The sequence below is a fragment of the Bubalus bubalis genome, chromosome 2, assembly GCF_019923935.1.
Source record: "Bubalus bubalis isolate 160015118507 breed Murrah chromosome 2, NDDB_SH_1, whole genome shotgun sequence".
Taxonomy (NCBI): domain Eukaryota; kingdom Metazoa; phylum Chordata; class Mammalia; order Artiodactyla; family Bovidae; genus Bubalus; species Bubalus bubalis.
The window spans coordinates 41,579,297-41,597,567 of NC_059158.1; the positions used below are offsets into that span (position 1 = coordinate 41,579,297).

General features: G+C 46.0%; 1 protein-coding gene across 2 annotated transcripts in view; it reads right to left on the reverse strand.

Annotated features, from left to right (window-relative positions):
• Positions 1 to 3,625: 3,625 nt before the first annotated feature.
• PNPLA1 (patatin like phospholipase domain containing 1) overlaps positions 3,626 to 18,271 on the reverse strand; it is a 55,559-nt gene continuing 40,913 nt past the window's right edge. Inside the window, exons 6-9 of one of the 2 annotated variants that reach the window (XM_025270904.3) lie at positions 13,001 to 13,621; positions 10,079 to 10,157; positions 8,819 to 8,944; positions 3,626 to 5,052 (exon numbers count right to left, since the gene is read on the reverse strand). In XM_025270904.3, coding sequence (XP_025126689.3) covers positions 4,872 to 5,052; positions 8,819 to 8,944; positions 10,079 to 10,157; positions 13,001 to 13,621 — 1,007 coding nt within the window. In that variant the 3' untranslated portion in view covers positions 3,626 to 4,871. Of the gene's footprint in view, positions 5,053 to 8,814; positions 8,945 to 10,078; positions 10,158 to 13,000; positions 13,622 to 18,271 lie in introns of those variants that run through there. The other variant, XM_025270935.3, reaches the window with a different exon arrangement.

Genomic DNA, 18,271 nt, shown 5'->3' on the forward strand with positions numbered 1-18,271 from the left:
TTGTTTAGTCGCTAAGTCATGTCTGACTCTTTGTGACCCCGTGGACTGTAGCCTGCCAGGCTCCTCTGTCCAAGGGTTTCTCCAGGCAAGAACACTGGAGTGGGTTACCATTTCTTCCTCAGGGGATCTTCCTGACCCAGGGATCAAACTTGCGTCTCCTCCATTGGCAGGCAAATTCTTTACCACTGAGCCACTTGGGAAGTCCAAATAATCCACACAATGATATTTAAAACTAAATTTGGAAATTGAATGGGGTTCAATCGTGGGGATTTGCCAAAAGTCACTAAGAAAATCAACACAAAGAGTTCTGAAATGACACAGTGCCATGTCTGTATAAGTTGCTATTCTTATGATAGCTATAATCTGGGTAGTTTTCAGGAAATGGGAGAGGGCTTCAAGCTAGATTGCCAGGGATGGTTGAATGAGTGTGCACTGCTCAAGAACACCAAACTGCAGGAGACATTGAATCCTGAGACATTGTGGATTTATAGATTTATGATGATGATTTTCCAGCTGATGGCAGAAAAGTATCTTGAGAAATGGGCTCCTTTTTGTTTTTGCACCAAGGCAAGGTTTTGTCTTCTACACAGCTCAACGGTTCCAACAGCCTGGCTCAATTGGTCAACTTGACATGTGTCTATTATCTGCATGAATGCTTGACAGGGTTATGAACACAGCCCTCTAACACTGCCTGGAACACATGGCCATCGGGGAGAGGGTGTTAAAACCTGGATGGCCAACCCATCCTTGTTATCCTTGGTGGACACTGTCTTGCTGTTGTGACGAGCTCCATAGGGTAGAGCTGAGGAGGGGGAGAAGCCAAGGGCAGAGAAACTTGGGCACTTAGCAGGGACTAGCCTCAAACTTGAGGCAAAGTTTTAGATTCTGAAAGTCATTTAGTGTTATTGCTGCTCCCAAGAAGTGGGGGAGGTTTATTTATTTTATGGATTCATTTTAGGCAGTGTTCAGGAACACAGCACTAAAATGTGAAAGATCAGAATCAGTTTTGAGAAGAAGGTCAGGCACCTTCTGTACAGAGTTTCTTATTTGAAATGATGTTCTTTAAGTTATGTAAGTATTTGGTATGAGTTTTCGATGCTGGCATCTGAGTCTCATTTTTGTACTGTGTTATCTGAGCAAATAAAGAAACTGGTTTGCAAAGAAGTCTGACTTGGATTGGATTATTCACCGTGGAGGCAAGATGGAGCCACCTGCCACGTCTAGGCCAGTCCAGAGCCTGCAAGGTTGCAGGGGTCTGCCTCCTTTTTCCTGCCTGGGGGCCCTGTCCAGATGCTATTCAGGTGTCCCATCCTTGTGGTGCCAACTTGCTGAGGCAGTGGAAAAAAAAAAAAGGTGCCCTGTCTTGAGCATTGGGTGACCTGGGTTTTAATCCAGCTGCCTTCAGGCTGATGACCTTGGAGACAAGATTCTTGCCTTCCAGACCTGCCATTCTACAACTCTGTGATTCTTCAGGTGACAGTGAATTGTATGTCTGCGAAAATCTGGGCCAGTCCTAAAGCTGCATCATCTGTCCTATTGATTCCTAAACTCTGGTACCCAAACTCAGTCACTCAAACCAGGATAAAAATGGACAGGATACAGCGCCTGGTTTTTGGTCCAGAAAATGTGGTCTCCATTGAAAGTCATCTAAAGCCTCCTTTCCCCTGTCTCAGATAACACGTGAGTTCTTCCAGCGGCAACCTGAGGAAAGGGAACTTGTATGCATAGCTTGTCTTCTTTGAAAAGTTAAGTCTCCTTTCCCCAGCTCTTGAAGGTGCGCCTTAATGCTTTGAGAAGGGCAGGAGACAGCCACACAACCATTGTCTCACGGACGAGGACGCTGAGGCTGGGAGTGCTCCAGGTCACACAGCCAGCGACAGACAGAGCCACCAAGGACGCTGTTCTGAGAGCCACTGTAGTGCCCGCCCACCCTCAACCAATATTTATGTGTCGGGTCTAGTGCTAGCTCTGTGGAATCCACAGAGGCAAGACACGACCCCTGCCCTCAGCACACTCACAGCCCTCGCTGGCTGCGGTGCCAGTCTTGTGCCAAGAGGAATACAGGACCGTGGGGTTTCCTCCACTCACCTTGGAGGCCTCAAGAGCACTGAGGCACAGGGGAGACCCTGCTGCTTTGAAAGGCTTTTGAAAGGTGGGCGAGTGATAACAGGACGTAATTAACTAACCTCTTAGTGTCCTGACAAGTCAGGAGGCTAACTGGGTGGGTCAGAGATACGTGTGGGAATTCTCTGGTAGTTCAGTGGTTAGGACTCCAACTTTGCTGCCAAGGGCGCAGGTTCAATCTCTGGTCAGGGAACTAAGATCCTGTGCAATCGGGGTGGCAAAAAAAAAAACCCAAAAAAACCCAACTCTACAAAAAAACAAACCCAGAGATAATGGGGTAAAGGGGTCAGCAGAGAACTGGCTGAGTTTGGGTGTTAGCTGGGCTGCAGGGGGTGCGTTACTCGGATACGTTTGTTTGGAAAACTAGCAAGTGTTCTGGCCTTGGCACCAGTGACACCTTCTGATTTCAAAACACAACCCATTCCTGTTGCTGTTTCTTCTTTTTTTTTTTTTCCCCAAGGCATAAAAAGAAGAGAGGAACTATTAGGGCTGCCAAAATTAGCAAAGAAAAATATGGGTGGCCCAGTTAAACCTGAACCTCAGACAACAAATAATTGCAATGCTGGGGGTACCCTTACACGAGGTAATTATTCATTGTTTATCTGAAGTTAAAATTTAACAAGGAGTCCTGTATCTTTTTTTTTTTTCTCTAGCCACCCTGGAATTCAGGCAAGAACAATTCTCTAACTACCTCAGAGCATCTGGGCTCAAATACAGGCTTTGAGTTAGAGCAATAGTTAATATTATATTCAGTTCTCCTTTCCACACCAGGGAATAAGCATTCCTGAGTTGTGCAAGATTGCAACCCTCCCTCCCAGCTCACATTCCCAGGGCCTCTGGACACACAGTCACTCGCAAACAGCAAGACCTTCTTAGGGAAAGGATTGAAGGCAGCAGGACCGCTCCACCTGACTCCCGGGGCTCCTCTCTTGACTGGCGGGGCCACAGAACTGAACAAGGCAGCGGACACTAGAACACCTGAGATTTGGTTCCTCTCAGGCCTCTCAAAGGTACTTAGATTCCTCCAGGTAGATCCGTCTGAAGAGGATGTGTGTGGACTCTTGTTCCCTCACATGGTCCTGTTTCATGTAGGGTCCACCCGCCTCCATGCCATAGCCTCCCACCCACCTGGGCTTAGATTTGCATGCATCCTTCTCAGGGGCCACAGTGCAGGGCTGTCTTCCACCTAGTCTTCTAGGATTTGCATTCTAGGATTTGTTGAGCAAATGGATCTGAGGCCTGTGGACAGTCTGTTTTTCCTTACTGGGTTTGGCTGGAGCCAGAGGTTATCCACAAGCAGTGAGTTAATTTAATTTTATTTTTTTTTCTGGACAGGCTACAAAAATTGAAGTTAAAGGCCTCTTTCTTGTGGGCCGTTTTCACTGAGGTGTGAACAGCAGACAGAGTCTGCCCTCATCTGGGCTGGGAAAGGGGAGGGGGGACACACACGGCCTCCCATTTCCTCTGTCAGCACAGCAGGACTTGGGGAAGGCCAGGGCCGCCCGCTCCCCCAGCTGCACCAGTAATCCCCGGGGTAAAAGCTGGTAAAGGCTTCTGGCCAGGTCAGTGCCTCCAGGGGATTCCCGTGAGTGGCCGAGATGGAGTCTGCTGGTTCCAGGTCAAGCCTTTTGTGTATTGTGTGAACAAAAAACAAATAGCAGAAGAAGATGTGGTCTCTTGACACTGCAGGAAACAGGAAAGGGTGTCCATGGCTCAGCTCTGCCTGACCCCCGACAGTTTTGCCCCGTGGATGAACTCCTGGGGGAGGACGAGGATCTCAAAGAAGCAAACTCAGGCCGGGTTGGGAGGAGGACTCAGAGCCCAGCTGCCTGGGAGGAGGCTGTGCTGCCCTCTCTTACTGTCTGTTCTGACGTCCATCTGTCTGTCCAGAGCAGAGTAGTGGAAGGACCCAAGGGAAGCTGGGAGGATGTTTAGACAAGGAGGCTCTTGCCTGGGGGAAGCAGGACCCTCTACCCCAACAGGCTTGGTGGTGGGTGGGACCCCGGTCCTTGCAAGGCCTGGGGTGAAAGGAGGGCGTCTGAGAACAGTGAGGAGAAGGTTCAGCCTCCCGGGCATCAGGTTCTCTCCCGTTTCAGCTCAAGTTTCCTCTCTCAGCTCACAGTTTCCTAGAAAAAGGACACAAATTCATCATCTCCAAGTCCCAAATCTAGTACTCCCCTCCCCTTATATCCACTGAGACCACTGCTCACAGCTTCATATGCTTTGGGCATCCTGAGCAAATAGCCACATTGATATGTGGAAATAGGAAATCTCAATTTGTATCAAAAGCCAGTTCAAGGGTTTACTTTGTCATACAAGTGGTCTTCTGCAAAAGCAGAGTTCCATTTGCAAAGCAGGAGTTGGTGAAAGCGTGTTTGCCATATTTTTTGACTTACAAAAGTCTGGTTGATATTTGGTTTTTTAGGAAGAGGTAGAGGGGTCTCCAGTATGCTGAGTACAGTCGTGTGGACTGCACACTGAACAAGGATACACTGCCAGTCCAAAAGGGCAGGCGCTCACAGACGTACTGATGCTGCACGTCATTCATACAGTGTTCAAGCAGTCAGTAATCAATTGTTCAAAAAAACCCAGCCCATTACGGCAACTTTCCAGCAGGTGGCAGTCAAGTTCTCAAGGAGAGGGTGCTCTTTTCTTGGTGCACAAGGCATTCTACAGGCTAGTGTTGGCCTTGACCCTTGACCAGGAAGAGGCAGGTGGGGGCAGAAAGAAAGATGGGCTGACGGGGCTCAGAGGTCACCACAGCATCCTGGCACAGGACCGGCAGTGTCTGGCCCCCAGGGACACCCTGGGGAGTTCCACACCTCGGGGCAGCTGTATTCCTGGATGCAGCTGGGATGAGGCTTGTAGGCGACCCAAACTGTCTCGGAGGTGGAGGTCAGAGAGAAGTCAAGTGGGCAGGGGGCAGACCTGGATGTGAAAAGCCAAGGAAGCACGCGTGAGGGGAAATGAGACCAGAAGGGGGAACTGGGAATCCTGATTTCCAAGCCCTCTTCCACTTGCTGTGTGACCCTGAGCCAGTCACTTGCCCTCTCTGGGAAATGGCAGGGAGACACCTGCAGAACTCATCCTGGGGAAATGCTGGGATGTGGATTTGTGGTATTTGTGGATAATTTTCAAATCTGACTGTGTCATTCTGTTGTTTAAATCCTCTCATGACTCCCCAGCAACACAGACAAAGTTCAACCTCTTTAGCATGGCATCCAAGCCAGACTGACCTGCCCCTTGCCATGCATCCGAGCGCCTCTCCAGGCCTCTCCCTGCCCAAATGGAGGGGCTACACTAGACCCTGTGACTTCTGACCCTCACTCCAGCGCTCCTTCTACCCTGGAGGCTGGACCACTTAATGGTCAACATCAAAATCCTGGTGACAGATGTTCTGGATTCAGATCCTGGCTCTGCCATCTACCAACTGTGTAACTTTGGGCTTGTTACTTAGCCTGTCTGTGCCACAGTGCTTGGACTATAATAACTACTATGTAACTTTTAACTATTATTAAATTCACCGATTAAAAATTTTTCATTGGCTTATAGTTGATTTCCAAGGTTGTATAAATTTATCTTTGAATAGGGGGAGGTTCCATAGTAACTCAAAGGAAAGGTTCTCTAATAGTGGAAATTTGGGGAATCTGACACTTGGTCTGTGGTTAAGAACCTGCTTGCCTATGCAGGGGACACAGGTTTTGATCCCTGGTCTGGAAAGATCCCACATGCTGCGGAGCAATGAAGTTGGTGTGCCGCAAGAACCGAGCCCAAGATCTAGAGCTCGTGAGCTGCAACAACTGAAGTCTGAGTGCCTTGAGCCCATGCTCCACAAGAGAAGCTACCACAGTGAGAAGCCCGTGCCCTGCAACTAGAGAGTTGCCTCTGCTTGCTGCAAGTAGAGAAAGCCCAAAGACCCAGTACAGTCAAAAATAAATAAACATTAAAAAAAAAAAGGATGTGAGTAGCAATCAGCAAGATGGATCTCCTTCTTTTCCATCTGTAGCCTGTAGGCAGTATTTCAGTTTCTCTTTCTACTTGTCTTTCTACTTTGAGGCCAGTGACACATCCTGAGTCAGATGACCACTGAACTTTTACTAGAGGAGAGATAAGGCCAGCAGAGGACAGCCAGGCTGATACATCTATCTAGCCATGCTCCAGGAGAAGAGCATATCTGGCATTACTGCTGGTCCTGAATAAAAGGGACAGGGACAGACTTGACCCCAAGCTGTAAGCCTAGGCAGAGCTATCGTAGCCAATTCACAGACCTATGAAAGAGAAAAGTCAAATGTTTGTTTTGTATTCCACTGAGATCTTGGCCGGGGCGGTGCGGGAAAGAGTGCTGTTTGTTATACAGCATTATCAAAGCAGCAAGAACTGACTAATACAACCCATGCCAGAGTATAGATTGAACATTTGATTTAAAACAGACACAGACACACCCAGAACATCTATCCTGAGCTTTTATTCGAGACTCTTTCCTCTGCCAGGAGACCAGGAGTTTCCTCAGGACTAGCCAGTGGATGTGGCAGTGTCTCCTGTGACTGTCGTTTCGGAACAGGTCTTTCCTCTTGCTGGATCACTTCTATTTTTCTATGCCTTATATATATATTTCCCCCCGCCCTGTCCCCTAACCTTGTCTTTGAAACTCAAAGCAATAAATCTGCAAGGAATTGCTTAAGATCAATTGGTATATTGCCTCCAGTACTTTCATTAACTTGTTCTATAAAGGAACACTGCACACAGGATGTGTGACTCACCAACAACAAGGTTTCCCACAGCTTGTGAAAATCGTTTTGTTTGTTTTTATCACATCCTGCTTCTTTGTACAACACCTTGATTCCTAGAAGTTTATCAACCAAGGAAGCTCTGGCTGAAGCGCACAGTTCCCACTCTTCTGAGCATGGAAAGAGGTGTGGCTCTGGAGTCAAAGAGCCAAGTCTGGACCTGGCTCCCAGAGAGCACCCCAGCTGCAGGGAAGCTCCCCACATCCAAGGCAGACCTTCCTACACCCTCATGAACACACCTGACCCTGAGCTCCTAGAGACAGACTCAAAGGTCAGGGAAGTGTTGAGGCTAGAGACCAAGGAACAGAGTGACTAATTTCCAGGCTGCACTGATCCCACCCATATGTTCCAGAAACCAGTGACTGCCCTGAGTCCTACACCCTTGCTGTGCACTCAGTTGCTCAGTCACGTCCAACTCTTTTGCAGTCTCATGGACTGTAACCCACCAGGCTCCTCTGTCCATGGAATTTTCCAGGCAAGAATACTGGAGTGGGTCGCCATTTCCTTCTCCAGGGGATCTTCCCAACCCAAGGATCAAACCCATGTAAATCAAACTTTAGGGTAAATCTTCAAAGTTGGGGATCAAGTTGAATTTATCTTGCTTTTTTCCAGCCACACCATGAGGCATGCAGGAGCTTAGTTCCCTGACCAGGGATTGAACCTGTGCCCCCTGCATTGAGAGCACAGAGTTACCACTGGACCACCAGAGGAGTCCCTTATACTGCCATGGCAAACATTATTGGCTGTATCAGCCAATATCTTTTTTTTTTTTTTGGCTATGCCCTGCAGCATGCAGAACTTCCCTGACAAGGGATTGAACCCATGGCCCCTGCTTTGGGCCGTGGAGTCTTAACCACTAGACTACCAAGGAAGTCCCTGAATTCATCTTTGATATCCCCAGAATGGGGAAGAGCGCTTGGCATTTGTGCTGTGCTTAGTGGCTCAGTTGTGTCTGACTCTTTGTGACCCCATGGCATTTAGTAGGTGCTCGATAAAATTTGACTAATTAAGCCAAAACAATCTAATAGAGTCAGAAGCAATTAAAAGCAGGCCTACATTGGTCAGGACTTTTAGCTGTAGGTTGGCAAGAGTTAGGAACTCTACATGGTGAGTCACATGAGCACCCACAGGTTGGGTTTTTAAGAACAGTTCTTTTTTTCCCCACTCTGGGATAAGGAATGGGCTTCCTAGGTGGTGCTAGTGGTAAAGAACCTGTCTGCCAAAGTAAGAGATAGAAGAGACATAGGTTTGATTCTTGGCTTGGGAGCTTCCCCTGGAGAAGGGCATGGCAACCCACTCCAGTATTCTTGCCTAGAGAACTCCATGGACAGAGGAGTCTGGCAGGCTAGAGTCCATAGGATCACAAAGAGTCAAACACGACTGAAGTGACTTTAGCACGGGGCAAGGAATAAATAGCAACTTTATTCCAGAAGATATCAGATGGACTAGTGGTCTAGTGGACAACTTTATTCCAGAAGATAGCAGATGGACTAGTGGACTAGTGGACAACTTTAATATTCTTTAAGTAGAGTTCTATTCAGAAGCTAAGAAGTAGCTAGTTAACTTCTAGGAGTTATAATCATAATATCTACTAATTATTGACTACTATTACACATCTTGCACTCTGCGAAGCAAGTTACACAGTTGACCTAGTTAAACCCTCACAACAGCCTTACAAGTGGGTATTAGCCCTATTTTACAGATCAGGAGATAGAGGCTCAGAAAGACCAAGAGTCCTAAGCACGCTCCCTGGGTGAGACTGTGGCTGAGCAGGGATGTTATGTTGGGTGCATCCAACTCCGAAGCCCAGCTCCTCATCCTGATCCTTACTGACCCCCTCACTACCCCTATAATCTTCCTGCAGACCATTCCCTTTCTGTGGAATTAGAAACATTAGTCATGCTCACTGCACTTTGCTGCCTGTTTTCTTGCTTCGTGGATGTCTTACGCAGCCTTTTCTGGTGCCACTTGTCTTTTGTTTGTTCTTCTTGAATACCTTGCTCACCCAGTTGGACTCTTCAGCAGGCCTCTCCCTGGACAAAGAGATGAAGTGATGGTTGGTTAATGACAGGGCTCCACTCCAGCTCAGAAGGTAGACAGACACACAGAGTTATGATTCTCAACCCCGGCTGAACATCAGAGTTCCCCAGTGAACTTTTACTTTGTAATCAATGAATGTTTATCTAAGGAACATCATACCCACTAGTCAAATGAAACCCAAACTTTTATACAGTTACACATCAATGCAATAAAGTAAGCTCTCATGTGAATAAAACGCATAATTTATGTCCAAGCACAAAATTATGTATGTAAACTTTTTCCAAAAATTTTATAATTAAAACTATACTTAATGTGAGAAGCAGGTATGTCTTAATATCCTGGGTATGATACCGAGTGAGAACATAAAAAATAAAAGTGCCTTGGGCCCTTTTCTCTGACGGTGGCCATAGGAAAACTCAGCCACTGCCAGACCTACCCCAAGGAGGGGAGGGATGAGGTTGGTGAATAGCAACACCCTGATTTACTCTCTGATCTCCTGCTGGGGCCTTCCACCGGCCAACCCCACTGGCATTCAGTCAGCAAGGGAGTCTGGGTATTGTAATTCCCAGAGAAGTAAAAAAAAAAAAAAAGCTTCCCCGGCCATCTCGTAATAGCTGCAAGGGTAACAACAGAGCACATGTTACACAACCCAGACGCTTGATGTGCATTATGAAAGAAGATTTTCTGGAGACAATCTGCAACATAGCAGTATTAGCCCCCTTCTTATGCTGTTAGAAAAGAATTTGGATTAAGGGAGATTTGGGGTACAGTCCCCTTAATTTATACTGTGCAGGACCCACCCAAGGCTAGGGTGCAGCAAGCCTGCCAGCTCTCTTGACCTGAGATATCCCCGAGAGTCAGGTATGAGGAAGCGTGCACACTCCCCCACCGCATCCAGAGGAGGTACACTCCCCAGTGCACACAGCAGGGACTGGGACTGACACTGTTGGGAGGAACAGACTCGTGTCCCCATGTCCCCCCACTGAAGGAGAGAGAAGGGAGGCGGTGGTCTGTAATCACATCCAGAAGAGGATCCCCAGGCAGCTAAAGAGATGGAAAGTATCATTTAGCTGGGCTCCTTCCCAGACCAAAGGAAAGAAACTGTCCCCAGTCAAGGAGACACTCACACTGCGTGAGGTTTGCTGGCGGTTTCCTTCACATTAGCCAGAGGCACGGTGCTTTTCAAATTTGAAGAGGCAAAGGGAGCTACAGCCAAAAATAAAAATATAGAAGACGTGAGTGAGATGGGGATGGCGAGGAGGAGTACTTAGTCATTTCTGAAATAACAATAAGAAGAAAGTGAGAATGTTTAGAAACTCTTTTTCTTAAATTCTCGTATTTGGGACCAGAATCATATTTGGGGACTTGACTGAGATCCAGGGTAGCAGCATCTGCGGAAAGGCCTGAAGCTAACCCTTGACATAATATTATCAACAATTCTGCCCTGAAAAGCAGCCAGTTGTGTTAGGGAAAGTTTTCAAGAAAATCCCCCACAGGGGCCTGAACCTTCCATCATCTGCTTTCTGTAATGCTTTTTTTGGTCTTCTTTACTGGAATAGGAAATACAAATCATTTCATGACCAGTATTCTTTTCAAAATTTTTTGGCCATGCTGCGGCCATGTGGGATCTTAGTTCCCTTGACCAGGGATCAAATTCACTCCCCATGCATCGGAGGCGTGGAGTCTTAACCACTGGACCACCAGGGAAGTCCCATCATGGCCACTATTCTTAAGTAAGCTCTTCGCATGTTTTTGACGAGTATGGGGATATATAATACATGAATATTAAGGTGTAATTATGTAACACATGTAAATGATTAATAATATGGAATAAATTAGCACGTTCGTCTATCTGAGGAACTTGGAGACCTTTCATCTGGGGACCTGCTGGCTGTCCCTCACTTGCCCAGATCTATTTGTGGTTCCTTTGTTTATGGATTTTTCCCAGGACTTTCTGCAACACTCCCACCCCCAACAACAACATGGCAAAACAACAAATAACATGAACCCCTGGGGGCAGCACTCAGTCTAACTCCCCCTGATGGCCTCCGATGTCACCGCTGAGACCCAGCAGGGCTTCTCGACCTGAGGACTCCTGACGCCACGGGCCAAGCAAGTCTTTGGTGTAAGGGTTGAGCACTGTAGGATGTTTAGAAGCATCCCTGGCTTCTCCCGACTACGTTCCCCACCAGGTGACAACCAAAAATGTCCCCAGGTGCTGCCAAATGTCTCCTGGGGTAATATTGCCTCTAGTGGAAAATCACTGGGCTATCTGTACCCTCTGCCCACCCCCGATACAAGTGAGGAATGCCAACTCCAGATCCATGATTGTTCAGGCCCCTGAAGATGGCTGGCTTTAAGCACTGGTGTGATAACATAAAATAAATGCATTTCATTTAACTGGGAATAAGAAAGCAAGTGAAACACTTTGACCAACTTTCTGACTCCTAATGTTCTGGTATTTTTGTCTTGTGATTGAAAGAATCAAAGTGAACCTATTCCAAATAAATAAATAAATAAAGGGAAGAAAGGAAGACAAGAAAACAAAAATGAAAACAAAATAAAAGGCAAAGTGAACCTATTCCCAAAGACAGAAAGAAAAAAAGGAAAGAAAAGAAAAACAGAAAAGCCAAAGTGAACTTACTCCAGAAAAAGGAGGGGGTCACACCTGACCTGGGGCAGAATCACAAATAAGGAAGCCTTGCTAACCTGTGCTACTATTTATCATAATAACTATGAAAACCCGACCGATGGACCATGAAGACCCTACAGCCTGGCCTCATTCCATCACTTGGACCTCTCTCCCTTGGTCCCCACCCAGACCACCTACAGTGGCCAATCAGGTGTCCCCTTCACACTGAAGGTGCCTTGTACCTTCCTTCTCTGCACCCGGACCTCTAGAATAAACAAAATCTGAAATGTTCTTTCTACTCGGTCAGATCCCACAAACCACAGTTGTCAAAATCCTGCCCCTTTCAAATTACCCCTCACCTCCGAGAAGCCTTCCTTATATCCCCCCAGAGAGAGATGATCTTATTCTCTGTAAGTACCCTCAACACTGTTTTTGTTGGTTACACAGTACGTAAGAATTTCTTCTTGTATTTTTGAAGTTAGCATCCATGCCATTCCCTCTGTCGGAAGGGAGATTTCCTGAGAGTGAGGAATTGAGAACAGTTCATCTTTGAAGCCTCTCTGGGGGCTTCAAAGCCTCTCAAACTACCTGTACTGAAGAACCAATTTCTAAAAATCATACTTACAATCCATAATGGACTAGTACTTTGGTAAAATGCATTACAAATGAACTAGTAGGAAAATGATGAAACTCTTGGATGTCACGGCTCTGTCTTATTGCTATAAACATTTCAAAATGCTTGCTCTCACTTTCTGCACTCATCTCATTGTGCACAAGTAACAGATAATTCAGAGGCTGGCACTGGTCCACAGACTGTTCTTTGAGTACCACTGCCCTGGCACAGTGGCTTTCACACTACAAATCTACTAGAATTGCAGCTCTCAAACGTGAGAGGGCAAAAGAACTTGGAGGGCTGGTAAAAAATGCAGACAGCTGAACCCCACCCCCAGAATTGTTGATTTAATAGGTATGTGGTAGGACCTGAGAATTTTTATTTCTAACATGTTCTCAGGTGGTGCTATTGCCACTGGTTGGGGACCACACTTTGAGAATCACTAGACAGGAACCAGTGGTAAAGAACCTGCCTGCCAATGCAGGAGATATAAGAGACACAGGTTTGATCCCTGGGTCGGGAAGATCCCCTAGAGGAGGGAATGGTAACCTATTTCAATATTCTTGCCTGGAGAATCCCATGGACAGAGGAGCCTGGCAGGTTACGGTCCATAGGGTTGCAAAGAGTCGGACACGAAGGAAGCGACGCATACACAAACTAAAGGAAAAGACAAAAAGTCAAGTACACTGCCCTCTCGTGGTCGCCTCTCCTCATAGCCAGTAGAGCCAGTAAAGCTAAGGGCTAGCTAACTTCACCAGTGCACCCCTCTAAAGCGATGGCTATAGCTACCACATCATTACACACTCGCCAATGGGCTCCGGATGTGAGGCAGCTGAGACAGGCCAGAAGGGTCCACACCTTGGGGCTGTTCTGGGCCCAGTTCCTCCACAGGTGGCTGTGCAGGTGATGCTGAAGAATATCGGGGCAACACTGGAGGTGCCCCCACAGTGGAAGGCCCCAGGGATGGCCTGGGTGATGCAGATGCCTGTGCGGGTGGGGACGTGGGTGGTGATTCAGCCGGTTGTATCTGCTGTGATGGTGATTCAGGTGACAGCCCAGGTGTTGAGCTGGGGCGTAAGGGCACAGCTGGGAGTGACGCAGGTGGCAAGTCAGTTGGAGAACATGATGCTGATGAGGCTGGTGGCGATGCAGGTGATGAAACAGGTGACTCCACAGGCCAGTCACATGTGGATTCAGGTGCCTGCATGGGTGGGGACAGAGGTGGACTGTGGCCACCCCTTCCATCCCCTTTGGGAGCCCACTGTGTGTGAAGTTGTCTGGATTCTTTTGGACTGGCCGGCTCTCTTTGGAGGCTCGGTTGACAGCATTCAGGACACTGGTTGCCAAGGGCGAGTTCTATCTGGCAGTACACTTCTACCCGGGGGAAAATCACTCTCTTGGAAGGAGAATTAAGATAAGCAGCATCTAGGAAAAACAACAGCATGGGGTCACAGGTGGCATTTCTAACCCCTGACCTCAGCATGATGTTTGCAAAAAATGGTTTCCCAAATTATTTTAATAAACAGGATGAGTGCTGGTCACTGTTTTTGTTTTGCTTTTGCCATGTGTCCAGAGGGATCTCAGTTCCCTGACCAAGGAATGAACCCAGCCATGGTGGAGAAAGCCCAGAATTCTAACCCTGGGCTACCAGGGAATTCCTGGATTAGTGCTTTTCAATAGCCTTTCTTTACTTACTTGAATTTATATTGAATGATTGTGTACTGATAGAAGGCTGGGGTAGATTTAAACATTGCTGGTAAGGATCCAGTTGAGAGATGGAGGTCGGAGAGAGAGGGGGAATGATGAAAAATTGAAGAATTCTGAGACAGGAATGGGGTCTGAGCCCAGGTGGGTGGGTGAGCTCTAGACATATGCGAAGAAGGGTCAGGGAAAGGTGAGTCTGTATATTTGGTGGCGCAACGTCGAGAGAACTCCCCTCGGATGGCTTTGGTTTTCTCTGTGAAGTAGGAAGCCAAGTAGAGTAGAAGACTGGAGGTCAGGAGCAGAAGATTTGAGGTGGTAATTGCAGAGGATGAGAAAGTAAGTTGACAAGAAAAATATAATGTGATTGCTTTCAGTGTAGAAATTCACAAGCCATTTTAAAAATTCATATGAAAATATGAAGGACTTAGAATAACAAAAACAACTTTGAAAATGGAACAAAAGCTGGAGAACTAAGACTACCAGGTTTCAAGATTTATTGTAAAGCTATAGTGATCAAGACAGGATGGTCCTGACATAAAGGTGGGTAAATCTATCAGTGGAACAAACAGAAGGTCCAGAAATAGACCCATGACATACATAGACAACTGATTTTAATCCAAGACGCAAAGTTATTTCAATGGAGAAAGCAAAGTCTTTTCGACAGACAACACTGGAATAACATGATATCCATTTTTTATAAACAACTTAGATTTATATCTTGTATCTTATACAAAATTAACTCAAGATAGATCACAGACATAAATGAAAACCTAAAAAAATGAAAAGCCTCTGGAAGAATGGTGGGGAGTGAGTGAAATGGGTGAAGGGGTCAAAAGGTACAAACTTCTAGTTATAAAATAAATAAGTCACAGGATGGACTGTACAGCCTGGTGACTAGAGTTAGTATTAACAATACTCTATTGAATATTTGAAAGTTGCTAAGAGAGTAGATCTTAAAAGTTCCCATCACAAGAAAAAAAAAAGTTTTTTATAACTCTGTGTAGTGATGGAAGTAACTAGACTTTTGTGCGGAGAAGGCAATGGCACCCCACTCCAGTACTCTTGCCTGGAAAATTCCGTGGATGGAGGAGCCTGGTAGGCTGCAGTCCATGCTAAGAGTCGGGCACGACTGAGCGACTTCACTTTCACTTTTCACTTTCATGCATCGGAGGAGGAAATGGTAACCCACTCCAGTGTTCTTGCCTGGAGAATCCCAGGGACGGGGGAGCCTGGTGGGCTGCTGTCTATGGGGTCGCACAGAGTTGGACATGACTGAAGCGACTTAGCAGCAGCAGCAGACTTTTTGTGAGGGTCATTTTGCAACATACACAAATTTTTAATCACCATCTGTACACCTTGGTGGCTCAGATGGTAAAGCGTCTGCCTGCAATGCGGGAGACCCGGGTTCAATCCCTGGGTTGGGAAGATCCTCTGGAGAAGGAAATGGCAGCCCACTCCAGTATTCTTGCCTGGAAAATTCCATGGACTGAGGAGCCTGGTAGGCTACAGTCCACGGGCTTGCAAAGAGTCGGACATGACTGAGCGACTTCACTTTCACTTTGTACACCTGACACTAATATAATGCTCTGTGTCAGTTATATCTCTAATTATATTTCAATTAAAAAATAAAAAGAAATATTGCTCTACTAGGAAAAAAAGAACCAAGTCTTTTGGTGCAAGTGGAGTGACTCTTTGGAGGGCACATATCTTATTTCACCTAATTATTAAAACACTGAATTTTTAATAAAATTGCAAAAATAGCTCTATTTAATTTGGGGGTCATTTTTGTTTGTTTGTTTTGTTTTATAGACTGAACATTTCCTTTTCCCTAGACTCCTTCCAATCACGAATGTCTCTAAGAAATTAATTGCCTATACCTGTTTTTCTTACTGGTAAATGTTAATCTCCTTGTATACTGCACTTGCCTAAAATAATTGAACTGAGTTCATCATGACTCAGTCATTTGATTTTTAATAATAAAACCTTTGTATTTTAAAACATTAAAAATCCTCTAGAAGAAAACAAAGGAGAAAGATTTTTTGTAATCTTGAATGAAGCAAAGATTTCTTAGATAAAGACACCAAAAGCATGATCCACAAAGGATAAAAGTTAATATGGACCTACTGAAATAAAAAATTCTCCTTTTCAGATGACACTCTTAAGGAGTTGGGTAGAGAAATCATGGACTGGGAGAAAGTATTTGCAAATAGTATTTCTGAAAAAGGGCATTTATAGAGAACACATAAAAGCTCTTAATGAGAAAACAACCAATTCCATTTTGTAAATGGGCAAAGAGCCAATTGAAAGAGCTCCCAGTGGTCAAAACTGGAACAATTTGACTAACAAAATAAATAAAGTAGGACTGAATAATAACTCACAGTAAAAAATAAGTACTCGAGAGTTCATAGTGATATAAACAGATGATTGAATAGGTAAGTCAATGGGGAAGAAAGAGACAAATCTCTCATGCAGAATTCCCAATAATTTCAGTGGATACTTCAGCCCTTAAAGAAGTGGAAAATAATCTACTCCTTCCATGTGGGCTTTGCATAGTGACTTCCTTCTGAAGAGCACAGTATGGAAAGGAGAAAGAGTAACTTTAGAGTGGAGACACCAGAAATCCGTCCTCAGCCGGGAGACCAGGGTCAATGTCATCAGTGATATGTCATGTAGGCAGCACGTATCCTTGATACAATGTCATGAGAACGGCACTTTGCATCAGTTGTCTTCCTCCCCTAAATCCACAACCCCAGTCTAACCATGAGAAAAAACATCAAGCAAACCCCAACTGAGCAACATCCTCCAAAATATCTGGCCAGCAGTTCATTAAAAGGGCTTCCCTGGTAGCTCAGCTGGAAAAGAATCTGCCCGCAATGCAGGAGACCCTGATTCAATTTCTGGGTCAGGAAGATCCGCTGGAGAAGGGATAGGCTACCCACTTCAGTATTCTTGGGCTTCCCTGGTGGCTCAGACGGTAAAGGATCCACCTGCCACGAGGGAGACCTGGTTTCGAACCCTGGGTTGGGAAGATCCCCTGGAGGAAGGCATGGCAACCCACTCCAGTATTCTTGTGTGAAGAATCCCCATGGATGGAGGAGCCTGGTGGGCTACAGTCCGTGGGGTTGCAAAGTATCAGACGTGACTGAGCAACTAAGTACAGCACAGTTCAGTTCAGTCGCTCAGTCGAGTCCGACTCTGCGAGCCCATGGACTGCAGCGCGCCAGGCCTCCCTGTCCATCACCAACTCCCGGAGTTTACTCAAACCATGTCCATTGAGTCGGTGATGCCATCCAACCGTCTCATCTTCTGTCATCCCCTTCTCCTCCTGCCTTCAATTTTTCCCAGCATCAGGGTCTTTTCAAATGAGTCAGTTCTTTGCATCAGGTGGCCAAAGTACACAGGTCATTAAAAACAAGGAGAGTCTGAGCAACTGTGACAGACAGGAGGAGCTTGAGGAGACAGTACAACTAAATGTGACATGGGATCCTGGATGGGATACTGGGGCAGAAAAAGGACATTGGGTAAAAACTGAGGAAATCTGAATAAAGAATAGGCTTCAGTTAGTAACAATTTATCAGTGTTGGTTCATTAATTATAAACAATACACCATACATGTACTAAGTACTATGCTATAGTATCTAACACAGAGAAGGCAATGGCACCCCACTCCAGTACTCTTGCCTGGAAAATCCCATGGATGGAGGAGCCTGGTAGGCTGCAGTCCATGGGGTCGCTAAGAGTCGGACATGACTGAGCGACTTCATTTTCACTTTTTACTTTCATGCATCGGAGAAGGAAATGGCAACCCACTCCAGTGTTCTTGCCTGGAGAATCCCAGGGACGGGGGAGCCTGATGGGCCGCTGTCTATGGGGTCGCACAGAGTCGGACAGGACTGAAGCTACTTAGCAGCAGCAGCAGCAGCAGCATAGTATCTAACAAGTGTGAGACATAAAATAAGAGGGAAACTAGATGTGGGGTATATGGAAACTCCGTGTACTGTTTTCACATTTTCCCTGTAAATCTAAAACAATTCAAAAAAATAAAGCTTAACAAATAAAGGTCTAGGGGGAAATTGGGCCAAAGAGTCAAACGGACACTTCACCAAAGAATATACTTGAACAACTAATTAGCAAATGAAAAGATGTTCAACATTATTAGTCATTAAGGAAATGCAGATTAAAATCACCATAAGATACCACAAACACACCTATTAGAATGGTTAATAGTAAAAAGACTGACCAGGGAACTTCCCGTGGCTGGGAATCCAGTGGCTCAGATTCCACATTCCCAATGCAGGGGGTCCAGGTTCAACCTGTGGTCAGGGAGCTAGAGCCCACATACCACAGCTGAGTTCAAATGCCACAACTAAG